This window comes from Ambystoma mexicanum, chromosome 11 (genome assembly GCF_040938575.1).
Source record: "Ambystoma mexicanum isolate Mex_15411 chromosome 11, UKY_AmexF1_1, whole genome shotgun sequence".
Taxonomy (NCBI): domain Eukaryota; kingdom Metazoa; phylum Chordata; class Amphibia; order Caudata; family Ambystomatidae; genus Ambystoma; species Ambystoma mexicanum.
Window position 1 is genome coordinate 673,504,871 of NC_090934.1, and position 21,576 is coordinate 673,526,446.

Genomic DNA, 21,576 nt, shown 5'->3' on the forward strand with positions numbered 1-21,576 from the left:
ACACAAATGATGAAATAAAGAAAATGTCAAACATTTTGTTTAAACAATACACTAACAAAAAAAAATGTGAACATAACAGAAGAGGTTTTATTTACGATATTGTAAGCAGAAGCCCATGTGCAAGCTAGTTTGTGTTTACTATTCTCACTTTTCAGCATCCTACAAGCATTGTGCCCGTGTTCCCAGATTATTTAGTCCATGGCCGTGGCACAATGCTGTAACTGGAGAACAAGGAATTATCTGAGTGCTCTATGTACATTGAAACCAGAAAAAAATGGCATTGTTATGTAAGAGCTGCGTCTCTGAGCTCTAAGATCGAGCCAAACTATCAGATGTTACAATCAGGTACATCCCCTAAAAAGAACTTTTTTATTAAACCTTGTGACCTATTTTTAAACCAGTCCCTGCTTTATGCTAAGGAAGTATGTTTTGTTAGTTTTCATATTCTAAACCCAGTAGTACCAAGTTGAACATTTTAGGTAATTGTCAGTTCATGAATGCATGCTTTTCTTTCATATTCCTTTTTGGCCATTCTTGGAACTACAAGAACTATTTTGAGCTGACTCCATCTTCAAATTTAGCAGAGAATAGGTTTTTGCTGCAAAACCAGGAGACAAAGTGACATCAGGAAGCCAAAGTCCCCCTATTTCAGTGAAGCACTAAACACAGCGTAAATTGGTGTTTCAGCTTAAACCTCTCCCCTTGTAACAGAATGACCTTTAATATGCTTACAAGGGGAAGGTGTACACAATAGTTCAACTAAGCCAAACATAATTAAGGAAAAAGAGTAACTGAATTGTGCTAAAAAGGACGTTCACATTGGTGAGGTATAATTTGTATGCAGTTACAGCTAAAATCATAAGCACTCGCAATTTTTGTGTTTTCTAAAGTCAAAGTTTAATTGCCGACTTGCCCTTTTTCAAAATGTCGGGCGCGATGCGTCCTCAGAACGAGGCTTGGCTTCCACTCCGTTGCTAGGCAACGTGGGGAATGTTGGGGGTCGCCTGCCATGGTCATCCGGCAGGCGCCCCTGGGTGCTATCTCTGTGAGCACAACACAGGCCCACTATCTGTGGGGGTTGGGGCCTGCCCTGGACATCCGGCAGGGCGCCTGGTGCTATGGGACATCGGCACCATGAGGTGGGGGTCACAGCCTGCCAGGCCTCTGACCGTGCGGACATCGGCTGCCATCCTGCCATGCGGGTCCCACGGCATCAGGGCGTGCAGGCCTGTGGCCTACATCGATAATGAGACACAGACTCAGTCGTTCCTCTTTGGGAGTCTGCAGCCGCTCTGTCTCACGTGCCTGCAGGAGCTCCTTTTATTAGCTTGGGCCATGACACAGTCATGGCCCCTCTTAAAGGGGCAATACACGTGGGAGGGACACATCCCCTTAAAAGGGCAATGCACATTGGGAGGGTCACCCATCACACTCCTCCTTTTTCAAGCGTGGCTGAACATACTTGCGTCCCCCTGGTTACAGAACAACAAACTACTTCTTACTTCAGACCCTGCTGAAACAACCAAATGCTAAGCTAGAACAGGGCCACATACATATATAACTCAAAATGATTACAAACATCACACCAACCAATTCTAAACCTGCTCCGTGGGGAAACAGTCGCGGGGTGAGCTGCCGGTGGAATGTAGGCAGTTCCCCACAGTTTACAAGACCCTTTATTAACCTGGGGTTCGAACCTGCAACCATTAACAAAACGCCATGGTCTGCGACTGGCGCTATGTACGCCTCGTAACTGCGGGGCCACCGCTTCACCTTATGGTTCATTACTGAGACCACTCTAAACACGTTACTAATATACAGGTCCACAGCGGCAATGCACCGGATTACAGAGTCCTCTTTCAGCAATCGCAGGACAGTGATAGTACAGTCCATGGCCGGCAAAGCCGCACCTGGCGGGTGCCAGGGGCCACATCGGCCTCATTCCCTGATGTTCAGAGCAGAGCAGTGGGACACCGGTCACCAGGCATCCGCGCTTCTCCTCGGGCTGTTGGTGGGGCACGGTGCTGTTGATCGGGCACGGGGTGACAGGCCATCACCTGCCCCTTCTCCGGCGATGTTCCCCAGTCCGAAGTGTCTCAAATGTCTCCTTCTACCATGACCGCACAAGGGCGCACCAGCACTCATGCTGAGCTGCGACCCACTTCTATCCTGATGCACTGACCCCTGGGGTTGGGGTCCAGGGCTTTCTGGTTTGCTGGTCAGTCACACAGACCTTCGATGTCGTAGCATGCAGGGTGTCCTTGGTGACACACGGTCCTTCGATGTTGTAGCATGCAGGGTGTCCTTGGTGACCCGCGGTCTGGGCCCACCAGTCTGGCAGGCAGGGTGGCTCTTGTTCTGCTGGCACTGTGCCGGGAGATGACCACCTCACTGTGGGTCGGCCTTCCTTTGTTCTTGTTGTTACAGTGCCCCTTCCTTGTCCGGCTGGCATCACTGCTGGATTTAGCGTCGCTGGTGCATAATGGGAGCCACCATTTCGGATCACCTGACAGCACCTAGCGCCCCTTCCTCGGAGTTGGGGCACCATACTTTGTTCAGTTCTGCAGCACCCAGAACACTGGCCGTCCCGGGACTCACAACTGTGACCCGTGAGTGGCGTGAGGGTGAAAGTCCCACATTGGCCATGGTGAGGCCATGGTTGGCGCTGGGTCGATGCCAGACTCCAATGGTACAGGGCAGTCATTGATGCAGTCATTCGTCCCTAACGCTGTGGTGCTGGCGGATTACTACTGCCCCGCGGCTAGTGTCGACATGGCCTATATGATCGCTCAGATTCCTCTGGACTGAATGGACTCATCCCGACCTGCCCAGGGCACCACTTCTTCATGGGAGTGTCACGGTCAACCTCCACTCCTTGGTCCTCAGATGGTCCAGTGGGGACTTACGTGGCAAGGTGTCGAGGCCCCTTGCAGGGCGGGCACAGAGTCTTCCTTGTTGGTTTGTCCTCTCACTCGGTGGTACGGTTATTCCGGTGCACAATGCACAGGGCGTAGGACAGTGAAACGATCAGGAGTACACTGCACAGGGCGTGGGATGCTGAACTGTTCCTGCTCAGGTTCTGATGAGCATGAGGGTGGAAGTCCCCGGTTGAGCACAACATGGCTATCCAGTTGCCACGTATGGTGTACTGGGGTAATTTCTTCTTCAGGCAGGAGCACGCACCTGTGGCAGTGCAACACTCCTGACTGGATGAGGCCGGTAACGCGGAGCCGGACGTGGTGTGGGCAGCCACATGTTCCTTGTTGGCCCTGATGGGCTGGGCTCTTTTAACGTGTCCTGTCCTCTCCCAGAGCTCCGGCGCTGGAGCGCCACTGCAAGTCACCACCCCGGGACCTTTAGGAGTTTCCTGCAGTGCAGGTTGGGGAGTGGTCATCATGCTCTCCTCCTGCTCATTGTGAGCCAGGGAATCCACCTCCTGTCTCCTGCTCCCCACCGGAGCACTTCGCTCAGTTAACCGCGAGTTAACGGAGCCGAGAGTACATCATTTCCTCCACCGCCGGGCCTGTGATGAGTAGGGGTGTTTCAGTACTGCCAGGGCCACTCGGATCTACTCCTACCCAGGGCGGCAGATGCCCACGGGCGTCGCACGCTGTTTCCTTTTTTTTTTGTTATATATATTTTTTTCCCCTGCTCGGCCTGGGATCCTAATGGACCCCAGCGGATGGCAGTATAGCACGGTGCAGGATGGTGCCGCCGCCTGCGGGTCATTGTTCCATCTCCCTGATGTTGCGTCTGCAGGCGCTTTATTCTTTACATTGTGTGATGGCAGTCGGGCCCTCCCTTTTTCTTTCCACTCTTGATGACCATGCCAGGATCCTGAGGCCTCACGAACACCCTCTTGTTGGAGGGCCGCATCCATGGAGGGTCCGCCATCCGGTTCCGCTACCTGATTGTCCTCGCCGCCGTGGGTGCCTCCCGGTTTCTTATGTTGTGCTGTGGGCCAGACAGGCACTCCCCTCGGGGCGGGCACACTCGGGATGAACACATCGGCACCCCCGGCGGGGTGTGCATAGCCCACCCTCCTGCGGGCGTATGGCACTGCCGTCCAGGCAGCCCTGCCGCATCAGGCGCTCGTCTCTTTTCCTTTTTTCTCTTTTTTTTTTTATATTTTCAGCTCCGAGCTTCGTTTCACCGCCGCAGGGCCCAGAATCTTCGTGGGGCTCGAGCGGCGGCTCCTTGCGGCCTTTCTGCTCTGCACCGGAGCATTAAGTCAAAACTCCTTTCCTCTCAGCAGAGGGCCAGAAAAGGTCTGTGGGCGACCCCCACCCCGGCCGCACGAACACCCTCCTCAGAGGGCCGCGGCCTGGGAGATCGCGGGCAGGGCTCCTCCTTCCCTCCCCCGTTCTCTCCTTCCCCTTTTGACTGGGACCAGAGAAAACGAGAGAAACTGCACAGGGCAATCACCTTCGTGGCCGCGGCGACCGCCACAGCCCGGTACTGCTGTCTTGCGGCCAGCACAGGGAGAGGTATTCACACCGCGGCCGCACGAGCACCCTCATCTGAGGGCCGCGGCCGGGCGATCGTAGGTCTTCTTCCTCCTTATTTTCGTGGCAGGATGCTGCCTCACCGCCGGGTGGCCCGGGCCTTCGCCGCAACAAACGGTGAGGTGCAGGCCAAATCCTGGCAAGCGGTGGGGGTCGGGCACTGCCTCTCTCGCTCTCCCCTTTTGTGCGGCGATGGGTGCCGCAAGTCGCCTTCATCATGGCTTCGCGGCGGAACGCCGCCAGATGTGAACCTCATCACGGGGCAGCCCAGGTCTCCAACGCGGCGGTGAGGCGCAGGCCATGCTGGACCGCGGTGAGGCCAAACGCTCCTCTCCCCCCCCCCTCACCACTCACAGGCAGCATGGGGGTAGGGCGGCTGCGTGGACTCGTCTTCGTCGCCATTGTTGGGGGTCGCCTGCCATGGTCATCTGGCAGGCGCCCCTGGGTGCTATCTCTGTGAGCACAACACAAGCCCACTATCTGTGGGGTTTGGGGCCTGCCCTGGACATCCGGCAGGGCCCCTGGTGCTATGGGACATCAGCACCATGGAGGTGGGGTCACAGCCTGCCAGGCCTCTGACCGTGCGGACATCGGCTGCCATCTGGCATGCGGGTCCCACGGCATCAGGGCGTGCAGGCCTGTGCCTCCACGTGTAGGTCTGCGGCCTACATCGATAATGAGACACGGACTCAGTCGTTCCTCCGCTCTGTCTCACGTGCCTGCAGGAGCTCCTTTTATTAGCATGGCCCCTCTTAAAGGGGCAGTACACGTGGGAGGGACACATCCCCTTAAAGGGGCAATGCACATTGGGAGGGTCACCCATCACAGGGAATAAGATCTGGGAATATCCGCCGGCAGGCGGAAGCCGGCAACATCTAAGGCCAGCATAAGGCCTGTTGGCTCCTGTTAGCACTCTGCTAGCGCGACGGCCTCAATTAACCTCCTTATCAGGAGGCAGTAGAACAATTTCTGATCAGACGCCCGTGCACAAACCCACTTGATGTCCATCTCTACAGAACGACAACCACAAACTTTCCCATTGAAAAAGAACGCCAGTGCAGTCATCCGGGCCACACGAGGATCACCGATAATTTACTACTTTCTTGCTTTTTCACTAAGACTGCCACAATAATCACACAAACATTTATTGAGTCTGTAACCCTAACAGCAATACTCGCGCGTCCACAGTGCTGAGACCACGCTTCAGAATTCTCCCATATTGTCTCCCGTTACGCAGCCATTCAAGTAATGGTTCACATGGCCACTATATGACACTGCTGCTTTGCTTCTATGAGTTGCCCCAGTCATTCTCCTGCCGATACTCAAGCTGACTTTGCACTCGGCACATGTCTCGATGTCCTCGAAATCCGAACTAGCCTACTCTTAATTTGCATTCAAAATACATCACGCCACCAATGATGTACACCCTGCTGCCCTGTCAACATGTACCTAGCCTTTTCTTGTCCATTAATGTGATTTTGCCAACTTGCAATAATTGAACTAGCCTATTCCTGTCTATCAACGTGATTTTGCAGACTTGCAACAACTTGAAATAGCCTATTCCTGTATATTAATTTGTTTTTGCGGCCTTGCAACAATTTGAACTAGCCTATTCTTGACCCAAGCGCGGATCCGCCGCCCTGTTGTAACTACTTGAACTAAATCACCCGGCAGAGCTGGAACCTAGCTTTACTCTATGCATGTGATATTATGTGAATGTTTGCATGGACTAGCCTATCCCATTCCTAGCATTTACCTGCTCCACGATCAATTGAAATGAACCTTTGTCGCCCTGCGAAATTGCCCACTCTTGAGCCCTAACAGGAAATTGCTGCCCTATGTCAACTTGAACTAGCCTATTCTGCTGAGCTGAAATTTAGCCTTGTACCTTGCACCTGTCTTCACAACTAGGCTTGTGCACGTTCATTTAATCTAGCATCAGCCCGCTAGCACTAACTGACTGACTACTGTATTAATCACCACTGCTGCACATTTGCTACATTACAGTATCTCCAAGCATATCGTGCCCAGGACTGCGAACTCACAGTTCCAACACCTAAAATGAGCATACTAAAGAACTCTTTGCTCCCATTCACCACACTAATAGCCATAGCTTCTCTGTATAGAACTCCTTCAGCACCTTACCACCACATTGCTCCCGTCGCTATAACAACCCAGCCCACTTCCCTTACAAACAACATAACTCATACACAATGGCTAGTCAAACTCAACAACACTGCGCCTCAGCAGCCTCCCATGCATGACTCCTAACCTTGTAACACCATCGCCAAAAATGAAAGGCTCCGCTCTAGACTAGCAAAAATATTTGAACCATTAGCAAGAACCCTCAACTTCCCTAATATTAGGGGGGTCAACTCATACTCTAAAACCCCTAATATCAGAGAAAACAGCCTCCAACGCCCCATGACAGCATACGCATCCTTCTATCACACCACCGCTAAGACCCATATGACAAAAATCTCTTCCTCTCCAATACCATCCAACCCAAACCTGAAAGCCGCTTTAATAAATGCCAGATCTCTGGTTGCACACGCAACTGAAATATCTGACATTATCCAGTCAGAAAACCTTGACCTCCTAGCAGTCACCGAATCATGGCTACACGCAGCAGCAGGCCCAGCCCTCTCACTGGCTATACCCAATGGCTACAATATTCTAAGATCTGACAGAAATGTAGCACGAGGAGGAGGCATAGCCCTTATTGCCAAATCGAATTTACCAATTAGACTAGCTCCACCCCTCGACATCAAATCCTGTGAAAATCTCACAGCCAAGCTCACTATTAACTCCCAGACCCTTACCATCCACATTATATATATAGACCACAAGGCCATATCGGAAACTTTGAGGAAGATATCGCCAATATCCTCTCTAACAACCTAAAAAACTCCTCACAAGTCCTCCTATTAGGGGACATGAACTTAGGATTCAATGACCCCAAGGACACACATGCATCTAGCGTGGCCAACACCTTAACTGAATTAGGCCTCACCCAGCGAGTGCTCCACTCTACACACAACAAAGGGAGAATACTTAACTGGGTGGCAGATTATAACTGCAATGGCTCTATCACATTCATTTCACCCCAGATCTGGACTGACTACCTCCTCGTAACCTTCTCCTTAGCTACTGACAAACCTATCTCGAATCCCATACTGCTAGTAACACCCATACCCACAAGGAACAAAAAGAACATTACCTGTGACAATTTACTCCCTCTCATTCTCCCCACTCTCAATGCACTCACTGAAAACCTGGGGCCTGATGCTTTGATCAAGAAGTATAACAAAGTCATGTCCTCCTCACTTGACTTAATAGCAACACTTAAAATGAGACAAAGTAAACCCAAAGACCACCTCAACTCCTGGCACACACCACATCTGAAAACTTTACGAACTAAAAAAAGCCAATGCGAGGTATCTTGGAGAACAATAACATCCGAAGAAAATAAAACCAACCTCAGCACCATAACTGCTCTTTACAAAAGCGAAATACTTCTAGCTAAACGCGAAATGTACCATTCCATAACATGTCACAAGCTAAATCAAGCATGAAGGAGCTCTTCGTCATTTTAAAAGAGTTAGAAGACACCATCCCAGTGCTTGACAACTGCGTAAAAGACTAACCTTGGTGCTCCAACATCCAGCAAGTTTTATCCAATAAAGTCACGACCCTACAATCCGAAATCGCCAAGAAAAAAGCCTCACTAACCTGCACCCCCCCCATAGTCACCCCCTCTCCTCCCAATAACACTGCCAATCCCCCTCACTTTAAGTTTTCTAAAGCACCATTATTGAGACAGAAAAAACGATCCTATCACTAAAACCTTCAAACTGTCAGGGTGTTCAATGCCCTCCCCAACTCATTAAGGATGCAGACAGGGACCTGGCCCCTTTTATTTAGAAACGTATCAATGCCTGATTTTCTTCAGGCACTATCCCAACCAACCTCAACGAATCATGGGTGCTCCCATTACTTAAAAAACAGACTTTAGACCCAGCTAGGCCCACTAATTACTGACAGATCACAACCGTGCCTTTCCTTCTGAAACTTTTAGAGGAGATGGCCTATACACAAATCCAAAAACACCTGGAATCCAACCACTTACTAGGAGCACGCCAGTCTGGCTTTCGCCCACAGCATGGGACGGAAACAGCTCTATTAGATCTAAAGGCCCAGATTGATGAGCTCAGGGATAATGGTAAATCAGCCCTCCTTCTCCTCCTGGACCTATCGGCTGCATTCAACCTCGTGGACCACAGGGTCCTATGCAGCCATCTGGATTCTGCCGCTCACTTCTCAGCAGAGGCCATAGCATGGATACAATCTTTTCTAAGCAATCAGACTATGAGAGTCTTCTGCCCCACTGCAGCTGCGGACCTTATCCATATCACCTGCGGAGTGCCTCAGGGATCCTGCGTCTCACCTACCCTATACAATATCTTCACAAAGCCCCTTTTCGATTATCTGGATCATCTGGGTATCACCTACACTAACTATGCAGATGATACTCAGATCCTCCTACCACTTTCTGGAGATTATGAAAAGGATTTGGCCTTGGTGAATAGGGTAGATCTCATTATCCAGGCATGGATGGCTACACATGGACTATGTCTGAATGATGACAGGACTGCGATCATCATCAGCATAGGCACTACCTCAATCCCCAAAAAACTAGGCCCTAAATACTCTGCCTTTAACATAGACAACAACACCATCAATGTCGCCACGGAGGTGAAAACCTTGGGGTTCTACCTGGACTCTACCCTATCCCTCAACAAGCAGGTCAACGCCATGGCTTTGGTCACGGCATATACCTGCAAACTGATTAGAGCAGGTAAACCCTTCATGTCCAATGACAGCCGCATTACCCTGGCTAGAGCACTCCTCTTGTCAAAGTTAGATTACTGTAATACTTTGCACATAGGGGCTAACAAACAAACCATTAGGAAAATCCAAGTCCTACAGAACAACGCCTTGAGAGCAGCACTTGGAATACCCATGAAAGAACAGATCTCCGAGCTCAGAAGATCAAATAACTGGCTCTCGACACATGACAAAATCAAGCTTAAAGCTGCCTCACTGACCTACAAATGCCTCAATAACACAGCACCCTCCTATCCAATCAGAAAACCTTATACAAGAACCACCGATTATCCAGCACCAACTGCATCTTAGTACCAAGATTTAAGCTGTCTAGAGTCGGGGGCAGTAGCTTCTCGGTCAAGGCAGCTCAACTCTTGAACTCCTTACCCCTCCCATTGAGAGCAGATTAGCCCTATATAAACTTCCGCCAGAACCTTATAAATTGGCTCAAAGACGCTGACAAGTAAAGCCTCCTCCAGGACACCATTATCTAAACCTCACCTCTTCTATGTAAATAATTTAGATAGAATATCTTCCTGAATGATCGTGACCATCACTAGCTATATCTTTGACTGTCCCCCGCATTTCTGCATATTTTTAACTATGCTACGTTGCTCCCACTCAATCTTTTCTGTTCCCACACCCAGTACATTGCTGTGACCTGAATAATTCTTATGTATTGTATTTCTGAATGCATTGTATTACCCTCATGTGCAACTAAGCTGTGAATCTTCTTATGCAATGCGCCTTGATACCCTTGGGTCGGGTGCGCAATACAAGTAATAAAACAAACAAACATAATACATATGGTTCTTATACAGGAATCATTCACACTTGGCTTTATTTACTTTTAAATGTGCATCTACTCCTTACCCACCACGCCTTACCCCACCAGACATCCCTATTTTTCCCTTTCTCATTATAAAAAAGAACATAAAATAAACAAAGAGAAATCCATATTTCAAAAACAAACCTCTGACTTGGCAGCCATAAGCATAGTCCACACTTTCTTCAGCTTCTTGGTTTTGCCCTGGGCTTCTTCTTGTAAACTGGTATACTTCTCTTCGATATCTAGACGCTCTTGCTGTACAAAAAAGAACAGATGAGGATTAGAATATACAAGTTGTACAACAAATTCACAAAGTGCAAACCAGATTGTTTATACATATTGGCATAAGAGTTGTTTGCATTGGTCAATATGTGCCAGAATGCCCAGCAGTCAACACAGGTTTAGTGCTGAAATGTTAGAATAAAGGCAACAAGCACACACGTTTGATGATTGCATGTCTTGATGGAAATCTGTTGGCATTCAAGCATGAATGCCTCTTTAGAACATCTGATCACCAAACAGTACACGCCATCATGCACCTAGGATAAAAGCCATCACCCTGTACATGAGCTCTTTGACACCAACAAGTACACGATGTCCCGCCCACTAGTCGGCGAACACAAACACCAAATGCTGTAAGAAAAGAATAAATGAGCATGGTACTCCTTACTACTGCCCATTCAACAAGCCACCACTGCGCACTGTGGAAACACCACCAACTTGGACTTTCCACCAACCAGTCCATGCACCATGAACCTGATGTTCCAACGGACCTTCACTGAAACCAAAAAGTGCTGATATCCAATTAGGGGAGAAACATGCCTCAATACTGCTCATTCAACTAGAACAGCAACAATGTAGCATTCTGCCCATGGAAACCAAATCCAATGATTCACAGAAAGTGCAAAGACGTAGGAAGGGACCAGAATCTGCTGACCTTTAACACTCCAGGTAACCAACACCCCAGATATGGACTTTAGCATCCAAACTTTCCAATCATCATCATCATAATCGTTTCGCTCATTCATGGCCCATCATTTCATAAAACAAGACACTTCCCATTAATAATCAGTTCTATCTTTCAACCAGGTTACAATTCAACAAATAAGTGTTTGCCAGGCGAATTCTCATAAGTATGCAACAAAGCACCTTACCTGCCAGTCCGGAGCGGAACCGAGGGAGACAGCAGATCAACGCCCAGCCCAAGCAGGATCGGAGCATCACCCGACCGGCAGCGAGACAAGGCACCGACGGCAGCAACAGGAAGAGAAGCCCGAGACAGCACTACAGAAACAGCGCGACACCAAACTGGGAAGGAAGAAGGCGTCGAGACCCACGGACAGGAAGCGGCCCACAGATCGGACCGAAGAAGAACCCTTCCCTGCCGACGCAGAGGTGACTAGCAGCAGCGAAGAGCCGGCAAAGCAGCGGGAGATCCCGAGAAGGGAGGTAACGCCGAGACACAGGAACCAGGCCCAGGGAACAAGAGACAGACCGCGGGGCAGGTCAGGAGAGCCGAGACCTAACAGAGACGACATAAGAGAAGAAGGTAGCCGCCGTCGTAACGAGGAGAGCAAAAGAATTACACATAGACCCGGACACCACCCCAACCAGCTGCCTCACAGATAACCAGCAAGCGGGGGAGAGAACGTAACCGTCACTACGAACCACAAATCCATCCAGCACAAACAGACCCCCCCCACACAGGCAGAAACTGGGGGATGAGCCGCCTCACGCAAGGCACAGACTCCAACCACCCAAAAGCGAGAGGGAAGAGAACACCGGAGAGAGACACGGCAAACGGACAACGAGGGTAAAGAAACAGAGAGAAATCGCTTATTAAAAAGGCAACACACGCAGGAAAGAGTGGAAGCGAGTGTGAGAATTGAGCAAGGACCCACTGAAGCACAAACGAAACCTGACTGAACAGGGCCCAACTACAGGCCAAGAGCAGTGGGTACTAACATGCCAGACAAGCCTAAAAGCGGCAGAGGGAGACAAACAGTCATGGAGACATTCACCCGGAAGAACGACGACCAGCAGCCAGAGGCTGGGGAGAAAGACACGCCAGAGTCATACGCCACGCAAGGAGAGATCAGGCAAGTGGAAAGCAGCATACTGGAAGCCATAGGGGCGTTAAAGACGTCGATAGAAGGCAAGTTGGACGCAGTGATGGTAGATGTGGGACTCCTTAGACAAGATACGAGAAACCTGGCGGAAAGGATGACAATAGTGGAACAACAAGCACAGAGCAACTCAGTGGAAGTGTCCGCCTCGCGAACACAAATGTCGGAAGCACTGGAAAGAATTAATATACTAGAACGCAGAGCTGAAGACGCAGAAGGCAGGGCCCGGCGCAACAACGTACGAATAGTGGGGCTGCCAGAGGGGGAAGAAGGAAGGGACCCCACGAACTACATAGAGAACCTCCTGATCCAAGAAGTGGGAGCAGAGACCCTATCCCAAGGCTTCGTGGTAGAAAGGGCACACCGGGCGCTGACTAGAAGACCGCGCCCAGGAGCACCACCAAGACCAATGATCGCAAAAATTATGAACTTTAAGGACAGGGAAAAAATCCTGACTTTCTCGAGAGAAGGAGGGAACATCACAAGGAACGGGGCCAGGATAACGATATATCCAGACTATACGGTACTTGTGCAAAAGCAGAGAGCCCAGTTCTGGCAGACCAAAGAGCGCCTTCGAGCGGCAGGGGTGAAATTCATGCTGCTGTATCCAGCCAAACTAAAAATACTGCATGACGGGAAAACACAGATCTTCGAGACAACGACCGACGCCCAGGAGTGGATGGACCAGCGTGGGATTCCACAGTCGGCAGAGAGGAACGAGCGAAACAGAAACCACCCCCGGCAAAATAGAGACTAGAACCGGGCACGACAAGTGCACCCAACGCTACAGGAGCAAGAACAAGACGGTAGAGATGCCCTACCGGGAAGTAACGAAAAGGAGCAACCGACAGCCTCCAAGTTGAAAAGCCCACAGTAAAGAGACTTACAAAGGGAGCACAAGACTCGGGGAAGGGGAACCGCCAAGACCCACAGAGAAGCCCCAGTAAAAACAATGTTTATAGTGTCAGTTTCAAGACACTACGCCGCGACAGGCAAGGCCGAGGAGGAAAAAGCGGCACCTGGAAAGCGGTGGAGCCCGAGCAGAGGAGGGGAGGCTGGGCGTTTGTTGACGTTATTTGGGTTAACAGTTATAACAGTTGGGAAGTTAAGGCAAAGCCCGCAAAGAAAGGAGGAGAGCGGAAGAGGAACTAACAGTTGTCACACACAAAGAATCGGCAAGGAAAACAAATTCAGGGGACAGTACCCACAAACAAAAAGCTGGCGGAAAGCACGAGGCAAGACCGCCCACAACAAAGAGCGGCCAACAGAGAGAGAAACGACCCGAGAGAGAAAACGAACGGACGATTCAAAACTCAACAGCCAGAAGAAGGGACACAGATCCCCGGCAGGAATACACCGAGAGAATAAGACACTGAGCGAGCCCATGGGAAAGAACAGGCCGCAAGCGCTAGTCCCCACAAGGACCAAGATGTCTTAAGAATTGTCACGTGGAATGTCAGGGGGATGAACGCATATGTCAAGAGGCTAAGGATTTATACCTGGTTGAACAAAACAAGGACCCACATTGCACTGTTGCAAGAGACGCACCTGACGGCGGAAAAACAGGCCAAAATAAAGAAAAAATGGGGAGGCCAGATGTATAGTGCAACATACTCCAACTACGCTAGAGGAGTCATAACCTGGGTCGCCCCGGGCGTCCCATTCCAGCTCATCAACCAAGAGAAAGACGCGGAAGGGAGAATCCTGGTAGTCCATGGGATGCTAGAAAATCGGGAGATATGCCTCGTGAACACCTATGCCCCTAACCACGACGCTACAGCCTTCTTCAGGACGCTCCCGCCCCGGCTGGCCCCGTACAGGAATGCAACGATGATTTGGGCAGGCGACCATAATTGCACACTGGACCCCCGGCTGGACAGGTCGGACAATAAGCACAAGAGAGCGGCGCCGCCAGCGAGAGCACTACAACAGATACTGGACCGGCTCGGGCTCGGGGACGTCTGGAGGAAGGTACATGGGGAAGAGAGGGGATACACGCATTATAGTGCCCCACACAAGACATTCACACGGATAGACTACTTGTTTACGGGCAAGGAGACACTGGGGGAATTCACTGAGGCACACATACACGCGCGAACCCTATCTGACCACGCCCCCCAGACGATCACATGGGCGCACACACACAGGAGAGCCCCTATACCAACATGGAGATTGAGGGCAGAGGCATTATTGGACGCGGGCTTCCAGGAACACATCCAAAGCGTAATAGAAGATTATTTTGAACATAATGAGGGTAGTGTGGAAAGCACAGGAACGGTCTGGGAGGCCTTCAAGGTGGTAGTCAGAGGGGAGGCGATGGGGAAAATGGGAGGTCTCAGACGAGAAACCCTAGCACAACTAGATGAGTTAGAAAGGAGAATCGAGAAGGCTGAGAGACAAGCGGGGGAGAAGGAGGCGGAACAAGAGAACCTCACCACCCTGCGACAACAGTGCGTGGAGACCTGGGAAAGATTGGGACGGCTAGACTATGGGAAATATATACAGAAACTACATGCTGAGGGGGACAAGCCTAGCAGACTCCTGGCCTGGCTAACCAGGCAGGAGACTAAGCGGGAGCCAATTAATGAAATTCAGAACAGAAAGGGAGAGGTGATAAGATCCCAAGAGGGAATAAACGAGGTGTTCTCGCAGTTTTACGAGGACTTATACTCCAGGGTCCAGGAGGCAGAGGAGGGGGACCTGAAGGAAGCCCTCGCGGAAATTAGACTCCCACAATTGACGGAGGAGCAGGCCCAAATATTAGACGCCCCTCTCACTGTAGAGGAACTAACGGAGGTAATCGCCCAGCTCCCGACAGGGAAATCTCCGGGGCCAGATGGGCTCCCGGGGGAATTTTACAAACAATATAAAAATGACATAGTCCCGAGACTGCTAGAAACACTAGAAGAAGCATACGAGAAAGGAAGACTCCCGAGTAGTATGTCAGAATCTATAATAATCCCGATCCTTAAACCAGACAAGCCCCCCCTTGAATGCGGTTCCTACAGACCGATTTCCCTAATAAACCAGGACTCCAAGATCCTGACGGCGGCACTAGCCAACCGCCTGAAAAGAGTGCTACCCACCCTGATCCACACGGACCAGACAGGGTACGTGCCAGAACGGAACACGTCCTGGAACCTGCGCAGACTCCACTATGTTATAGAAAGGACAAACCAGGAGGGAGGGGAGTGTGCTGTAGCCTCACTGGATGCAATCAAAGCGTTCGATTCGGTGGGATGGGACTGGCTCCTGGGAACGCTCACCCACTATGGGATTGGACAAGGGTTTACAAGATGGATAGAACTACTATACAAAGACCCGAGAGCGAGAGTCAAGACGGGTAGACAAGTTTCTAGGGAATGGGGCATAGAGCGAGGCACAAAACAGGGATGCCCCCTGTCCCCAATGTTATATATCCTGGCCCTGGAGCCGTTCGCAGTATTCCTAAGAACAGATTACAAAGACACGGGCATAGAGATAGACGGGGAAACACACCAGATATCCATATACGCAGACGATATACTCCTTTACATACAGAACCCACGCACCCACCTGCAGGACTTACTAGAGGCGCTGCGCGCGTTTGGTAGGTTATCTGGAATAGTGGTCAACAGAGAAAAATCCTTGCTGTTTCCCCTGGCAGGCCTACGCGCAGTGCCGTCAGATCAATTACCGCCTCTGGGCATCACATGGGCCCCGAACACCTTCAAATACCTGGGAGTGGACATCTATCACGACACCATGGAAACACACGCAGGTAACACACAAGTAGCTTTAGACAAAATTGAAAAGGCTATGAAATTCTGGCAGACGCTACCGTTGGGCATGATAGGCCGGGCGGCACTACTAAAAATGACAGTCCTACCCCGACTCTTATATTACTTCACGAACATCCCATACAACATACCAAGGCCCTTCTTCAAGCGCCTACACACTATGGCGAGAACCTTCCTATGGGGAGGGGGGCGAAACAGGGTGGCACTAAGCACACTACAGAGAAGCTATGAGTGGGGGGGCATCAAACTCCCAGATTTTGAATATTACTATTTGGCAGCACAACTCCAATTTGTGGTGCGATGGCTGGGCGAGGAGACCTCAATAGATGCAATAATTATTGGGCCAACACTCCGGAGGTATTACCTGAGAGAATTATTATGGGTCAATGCCGCCCAAGCCAAAGACCTACCCAAAATAGCCCAACTAGGCCGAACACTATGGAAAAGAGCCTGGAAGACACAGGGCATACGAGACCCCTGCTCAAGACATATCCCACTGGCGGGGCTGGTGGACACCCGAGTGGCCAGCCTGACCACGTACAGGGCACAATGGGAAGACAAAGGTGTGGCCCAAATTGGGGACCTGTGGCGTGACGGACAGTGGGCTGAATTCCAGACCCTGATGGACGAACAAGATGTACACAGGGGCCAATTCATCCTGCACAATAGCCTAGTTCGGACAATAAAGAAGAGGTGGAGCACTATGCCAGAGCCTGAGGACACCGAAGGGGTACTAGAGGCATGGTACGATATATCCGAAGGAGGTCATACGGTGTCCAGACTCTATGAGCAAATACTGGGACACACCAACAAAAAGACACTAACAGCACGGATGAAGTGGGAAGAGGAACTGCAACAACCCTTCGAAGACGAGGAATGGAACAAAGTCCTCATGTACACAAAAAAGGTGTCCAGAAACGCCAGGTTTTCAGACAACTGCAGATATACATAGTACATAGAGCATATCTAACTCCCAAGAGAATGTCAAAGATGGGAGAAGGACAAACCCGGAGCTGCCCGCGGTGCGGAGACGAACAGGCCGACATGGTGCACATGTTCTGGTCGTGCCCGCAAATAGCAGACTTCTGGAACACGGTGAGAGAAAAGGCGTTGACAGCAGACATACGGATGCCAGCAAGAACGCCAGGAACATACCTATTGGGCCTGTTCCCAAGGGGGCACCGGCAGATGACACACGTGGCAAAAATGAAGGATTTAATGACAATACTAGCGAAACGCCGCATAGCGATGGCATGGAACAAGAGCGAAGGCCCCTCGAAGGAAGGATGGTGGGCCGACCTACAAAAATGGGCAATAGCAGAGACGGCAGTCTGGGCGAGAGCTACACAAAGGGGAGAGAGCGACAGCGGAGCCAGACTACAAGCATGGAACTCCCTGGTGCAAGACCTGTTTGGCAGCGGAGGCGAGGATGATACGACTGACAATAGCGATCCAGGCGACTCAGGAAACGATGAAATTGAACCGCCCACGTCGGGAGGCACTACATAATTCAGAGGAAGAGAACTAACGGGAAGAAAGAGACGAGGTCGTGACCAGCGCGGACTCTGAACAGTGCAAATCCAACTGGGAAAGACCAGCAAACACATGCAAGGACAGGACCAAGGGAAACTCCCAGGGAAAGGAGGGAGGCCACCGGGAGACCGGCCCCTCCGCTACGAACTTGACAACGGCCGGCGCCGGCCCCGAGGCGGCAACGGACCACGAACATACTGCGGCAGCCTTTGGGGAGAGGGAGGGGGGGAGGAAGGGGGAAAGGAAAATGGGAGGGTGACTTTTGTTTCTGTTTTGTCTGTTCTCTCCCATTCCTTTTATGTTGTAAAACCAATAAAAAGAAGTTAAAAAAAAAAAAGTATGCAACAAAGCATAACATATGGGAACACAAAGCTCGCATGCTCCATCTCAAGTAGAATCTCACAAGCACACAGGCAGCGGTTTAAGAAGGGCCAGTCTTTAATATTTATGATTTTCCTATATTAGTTTGAATTTAATTACATTTTTTATTTGATTTAACTACTTTGATGTGGATTTCATCTTTAGTATGTTACTTATAAATGAGGAAAGATACAAGTAGACATTGGGTCTCATTACGACTATGGGGGGAGCCGTGCCAGTAATTTTTTCTGGCACCCGGCAATGGGCAATTACCGGGGAATGGGGAAGCAGGTAGCGCCGGCATCGCCAATAATGGTGCCGGCGCTCCCGGGTAGGTCTGCTTGCGGGTGGCGTTCCGCATGACAGGTCGGACCTGCCGGGCTGACAGGTACCCGCAGGCAGACCTCGTAGTTTGCTGGTCCGGTAACTACAGGCAAACTTATAATGAGGCCCACTGACTCATCCTTGGGTTGGACTGCCTCCTCCTTGAAAGGAATTCTGGTGCAGCACTCAATGTATTCCCCAGCCCTCATTCTAATTGAACACTGGGATAAATCCTCACAATACATTTGTACAGTGCACATTGTTCAAGTGTTGCGCCCTTACCCATATTTAATTTCCGTAAGACAATTCCATGATCCATCAATCTCAAATCAGAGTGAGCAGTGCTCACAGCTGCTGTGTTTATACACACTTCTTCCACTGTGATAATTCTAATTACCTATGGCATCTTGTCTTGTGGATGATGCTGCATAAAATCATCAGCATCTGGTTGTCATAACGTGCAGTAAATGCTAGAGCATTAGCAGAGCTTAAGGATAAAGAGCCAGCAGAGGAAACTGACCCACCTTTCCCCTGAGAGTTTTTAAAAAAGATTCAATCTGTCACCACCATGATCCCCCCGGGCTGTTTAAAAATACTCCTGACCAGCTGTGTGTATATATCCTTCACACTGAAGTGTAGCATGAGGCATCTGTGGCCATCTCTGTCTTTCATGGGAGAAAGGCTTGTAAAGAGAACACTCATTAGGCTTGTGATCCGGATGTGGGTTGCAGCTTCAGTCCTAATGTGGCAACCTCAGGAATAGATGTTCCCCTCAGATATTATACAGTTCTTAAATAATGCATCAGTATATGCGATGAATTTAGGGAATTCATCCATTTGCCCCAGAGGGGAACCACCCCCTTGGAGGCCAGGGACGTGAGCTGGCTAAGCAAAACACTCACTAGGGGTTTGAGAAAGCAGGACCTCACTGGGAGTGACTCCCCTCAAGGGGACAAGGACTCCCATTCCTATCAGGAACTCCCTATAAGAAATACCTTGTCTGCCTATATTGGAGTAGAAGACACTGATGTTATATCCGTCAATAGAAACTCAAAACATACAGATATTGTTTCCGTACCTTTGACACAAGGTAATGCTGAACTGCCCGAAACAGCTCATACGAAGCAACCCGCCTCCTGGACGTACGGTGGCGAGAATAAAGGAATGACCAATCATTAATGGAGAGGGGAAATCCTATGCAGAGGTTATCCTCAGATGATACAACATCCTGGAGGGACGCCGGCATCGAGAAGTGCAATATTGCAGAGACGATAATGGGAGAGACTCTGTAGTACCTAGTGGTGCGACTTTGCTGCAGCCGTGATGGGCCTGAGCCCTGCCAACAAGCCCCAAGACCAGATAGCGACAGTCGAACAGATTCTTTGTTCCTGGTGCAAGAAGCGAAGAAAGCACTGAAACGAGGAGCGTGGCCAGGCCAAGTGGCGAGTGGAGCAGATGCAGCCGCTGTGAGCTCCTGCTGCCTGGGGCATTTAACCCCTTTTCCACGCAGAGATACCTCGCCCCACCGGGACATAATGGTGGGGAAGTGCTGGTGACTTACCCAGGGCCCTGAGATCCACCCAGACCTGACAGATCCCCCAAATATGTGCTGAGAACTCATCCCTAACCGGCCTCGAGAGATGTATGGCCAAGATGGCGGCTCTAGCAGTGACTGCAGTGACAGATGAGTCGGTGTGAGACGGCAGGGGTTGACTGCTTTGTTTCCCTCCGCACCCCCGGGAATTGCAGTGGAGCGCCAGTGACAAGTGGAGTGGCCTGAATGAGCTCCGTAGATGGGAGAAGGTAATGCACAGTGCTAAAGATGTGTGCAGAATGAGCCTCAGTGGCGGAGCCTAACAAGTCAGTCTGGCGGTGCTGAAGGAACTGGGAGAGCGCACACCCTCTCAGTCGGTGGTACGGGCTCCAATGCAAGCACTGCACAGCACCCGGGAGGGTGCCGACTACGGTAAAGGGGGCCGGTCCTGAGAGACTGCGGAGCCCTGTGGGGCCGGGAGGCTTCAGGTTCCTCCCCACTGGGGCTGGGAGCCCTGTGCAGGCATTGAATAGCACCCGGGAGGGTGTCAGTGTTCCTTTGCCTCCCCATGATAAGCTGCAAACAACGGTGGTGCAGATGGGCCAGGGAGAGAGGGGTGGAACAGAACCACGACGAAGACAGCCCGAGCAAGCTGAGTGCTGTAATATCGACAGAGGCGTGGAGAGTAGTGGCCCTGGGGCCCCAGTGTAAGGGCAGAAAAGTATGTTGGTGTGCAGGCACCTGGGTCCCTGGGATCAAGAGCTTCTGACCGCCACAAAAGTGGTTTCCAGGACTGCCCCCCTTTAGGAAGCTGAACAGGCAGCGCTCACCTATTTAAAGGCTACTGGGTTAAACCAGATTCAACTGATCCCAAGGGAGGAGGGTGCAGGAGACAGAAGGCTGAAGAACCTGAAGAAGGAGGGACAGTCTCAGCGTGTTACCTGTGTCCAAGGTTATTGAATTACCCACTATTCCACAGGCCAGACTTTGAGGCAGGTCTTTCTGTGACCTGGGCCGGGAGGCAGTCTTCCAGGGATATACAGGCAGTCCAGATCAGGAAGAAGCCAGCAAAAAAGACATCATTAGTGGGAGAGCTTTCCGGCCTGGCAGAAATCTGTATTGAGGGCACAGAAGGAGGTTTAGTAGAGGAGCTGCTTTGACCATCCGGAGGGGCGGAGAGCCCAGGAAAGTGGGGAAAAAGAGGGGGGAAACCCCTGACGAAGGTTGTACCTATGCTGAAGGCTGAGTGGAGAGGCCTGTCCAATTATTAGTTGGAGAACATGGCATCGGGTGGAGGGAAGCCCAGAGCACCAGCTTCGGGCAACATAAAACAAATGTTATCAGCCCAGGAGGGAACAGCCAAGAAATCCCAAGAAGTCAGTGCGAAGGTCCACACACCAGCCTCACCGTTATCGGGGAATGAGGACCGCCCTGGAACACCAGCCACGAAGGAGGACATTAAGGCTATGCTGGTGAAGCTGAGGGGGGAACTCACCCAAGAGATGCTGGGGTGGATTGACATGCTGGCAGGAACAGTAGAGGACTCACAAACTAGCCCTACTGGGGCAGTCTCATGAATAATGGTACTGGACATCTTGGCAGCATAACAGCCTTGTGAGCAAGCTGTGCTCTCGGAAAATGGAGGCCCTAGAGCAACGGAATGAAGTGGAGGCAGTCAGGCTCTTGCAGAAAATCGCTC

The 21,576-nt window shown here is 50.8% G+C and overlaps 1 protein-coding gene across 1 annotated transcript in view; it reads right to left on the minus strand.

The window, feature by feature from the left end:
- Nucleotides 1-21,576, minus strand: part of KIF3A (kinesin family member 3A) — a 1,370,456-nt gene that overhangs the window by 179,517 nt on the left and 1,169,363 nt on the right. The window contains exon 12 of the mRNA XM_069623529.1: nt 10,366-10,476. Coding sequence (XP_069479630.1) covers nt 10,366-10,476 — 111 coding nt within the window. The remainder of the gene's footprint in view (nt 1-10,365; nt 10,477-21,576) is intronic.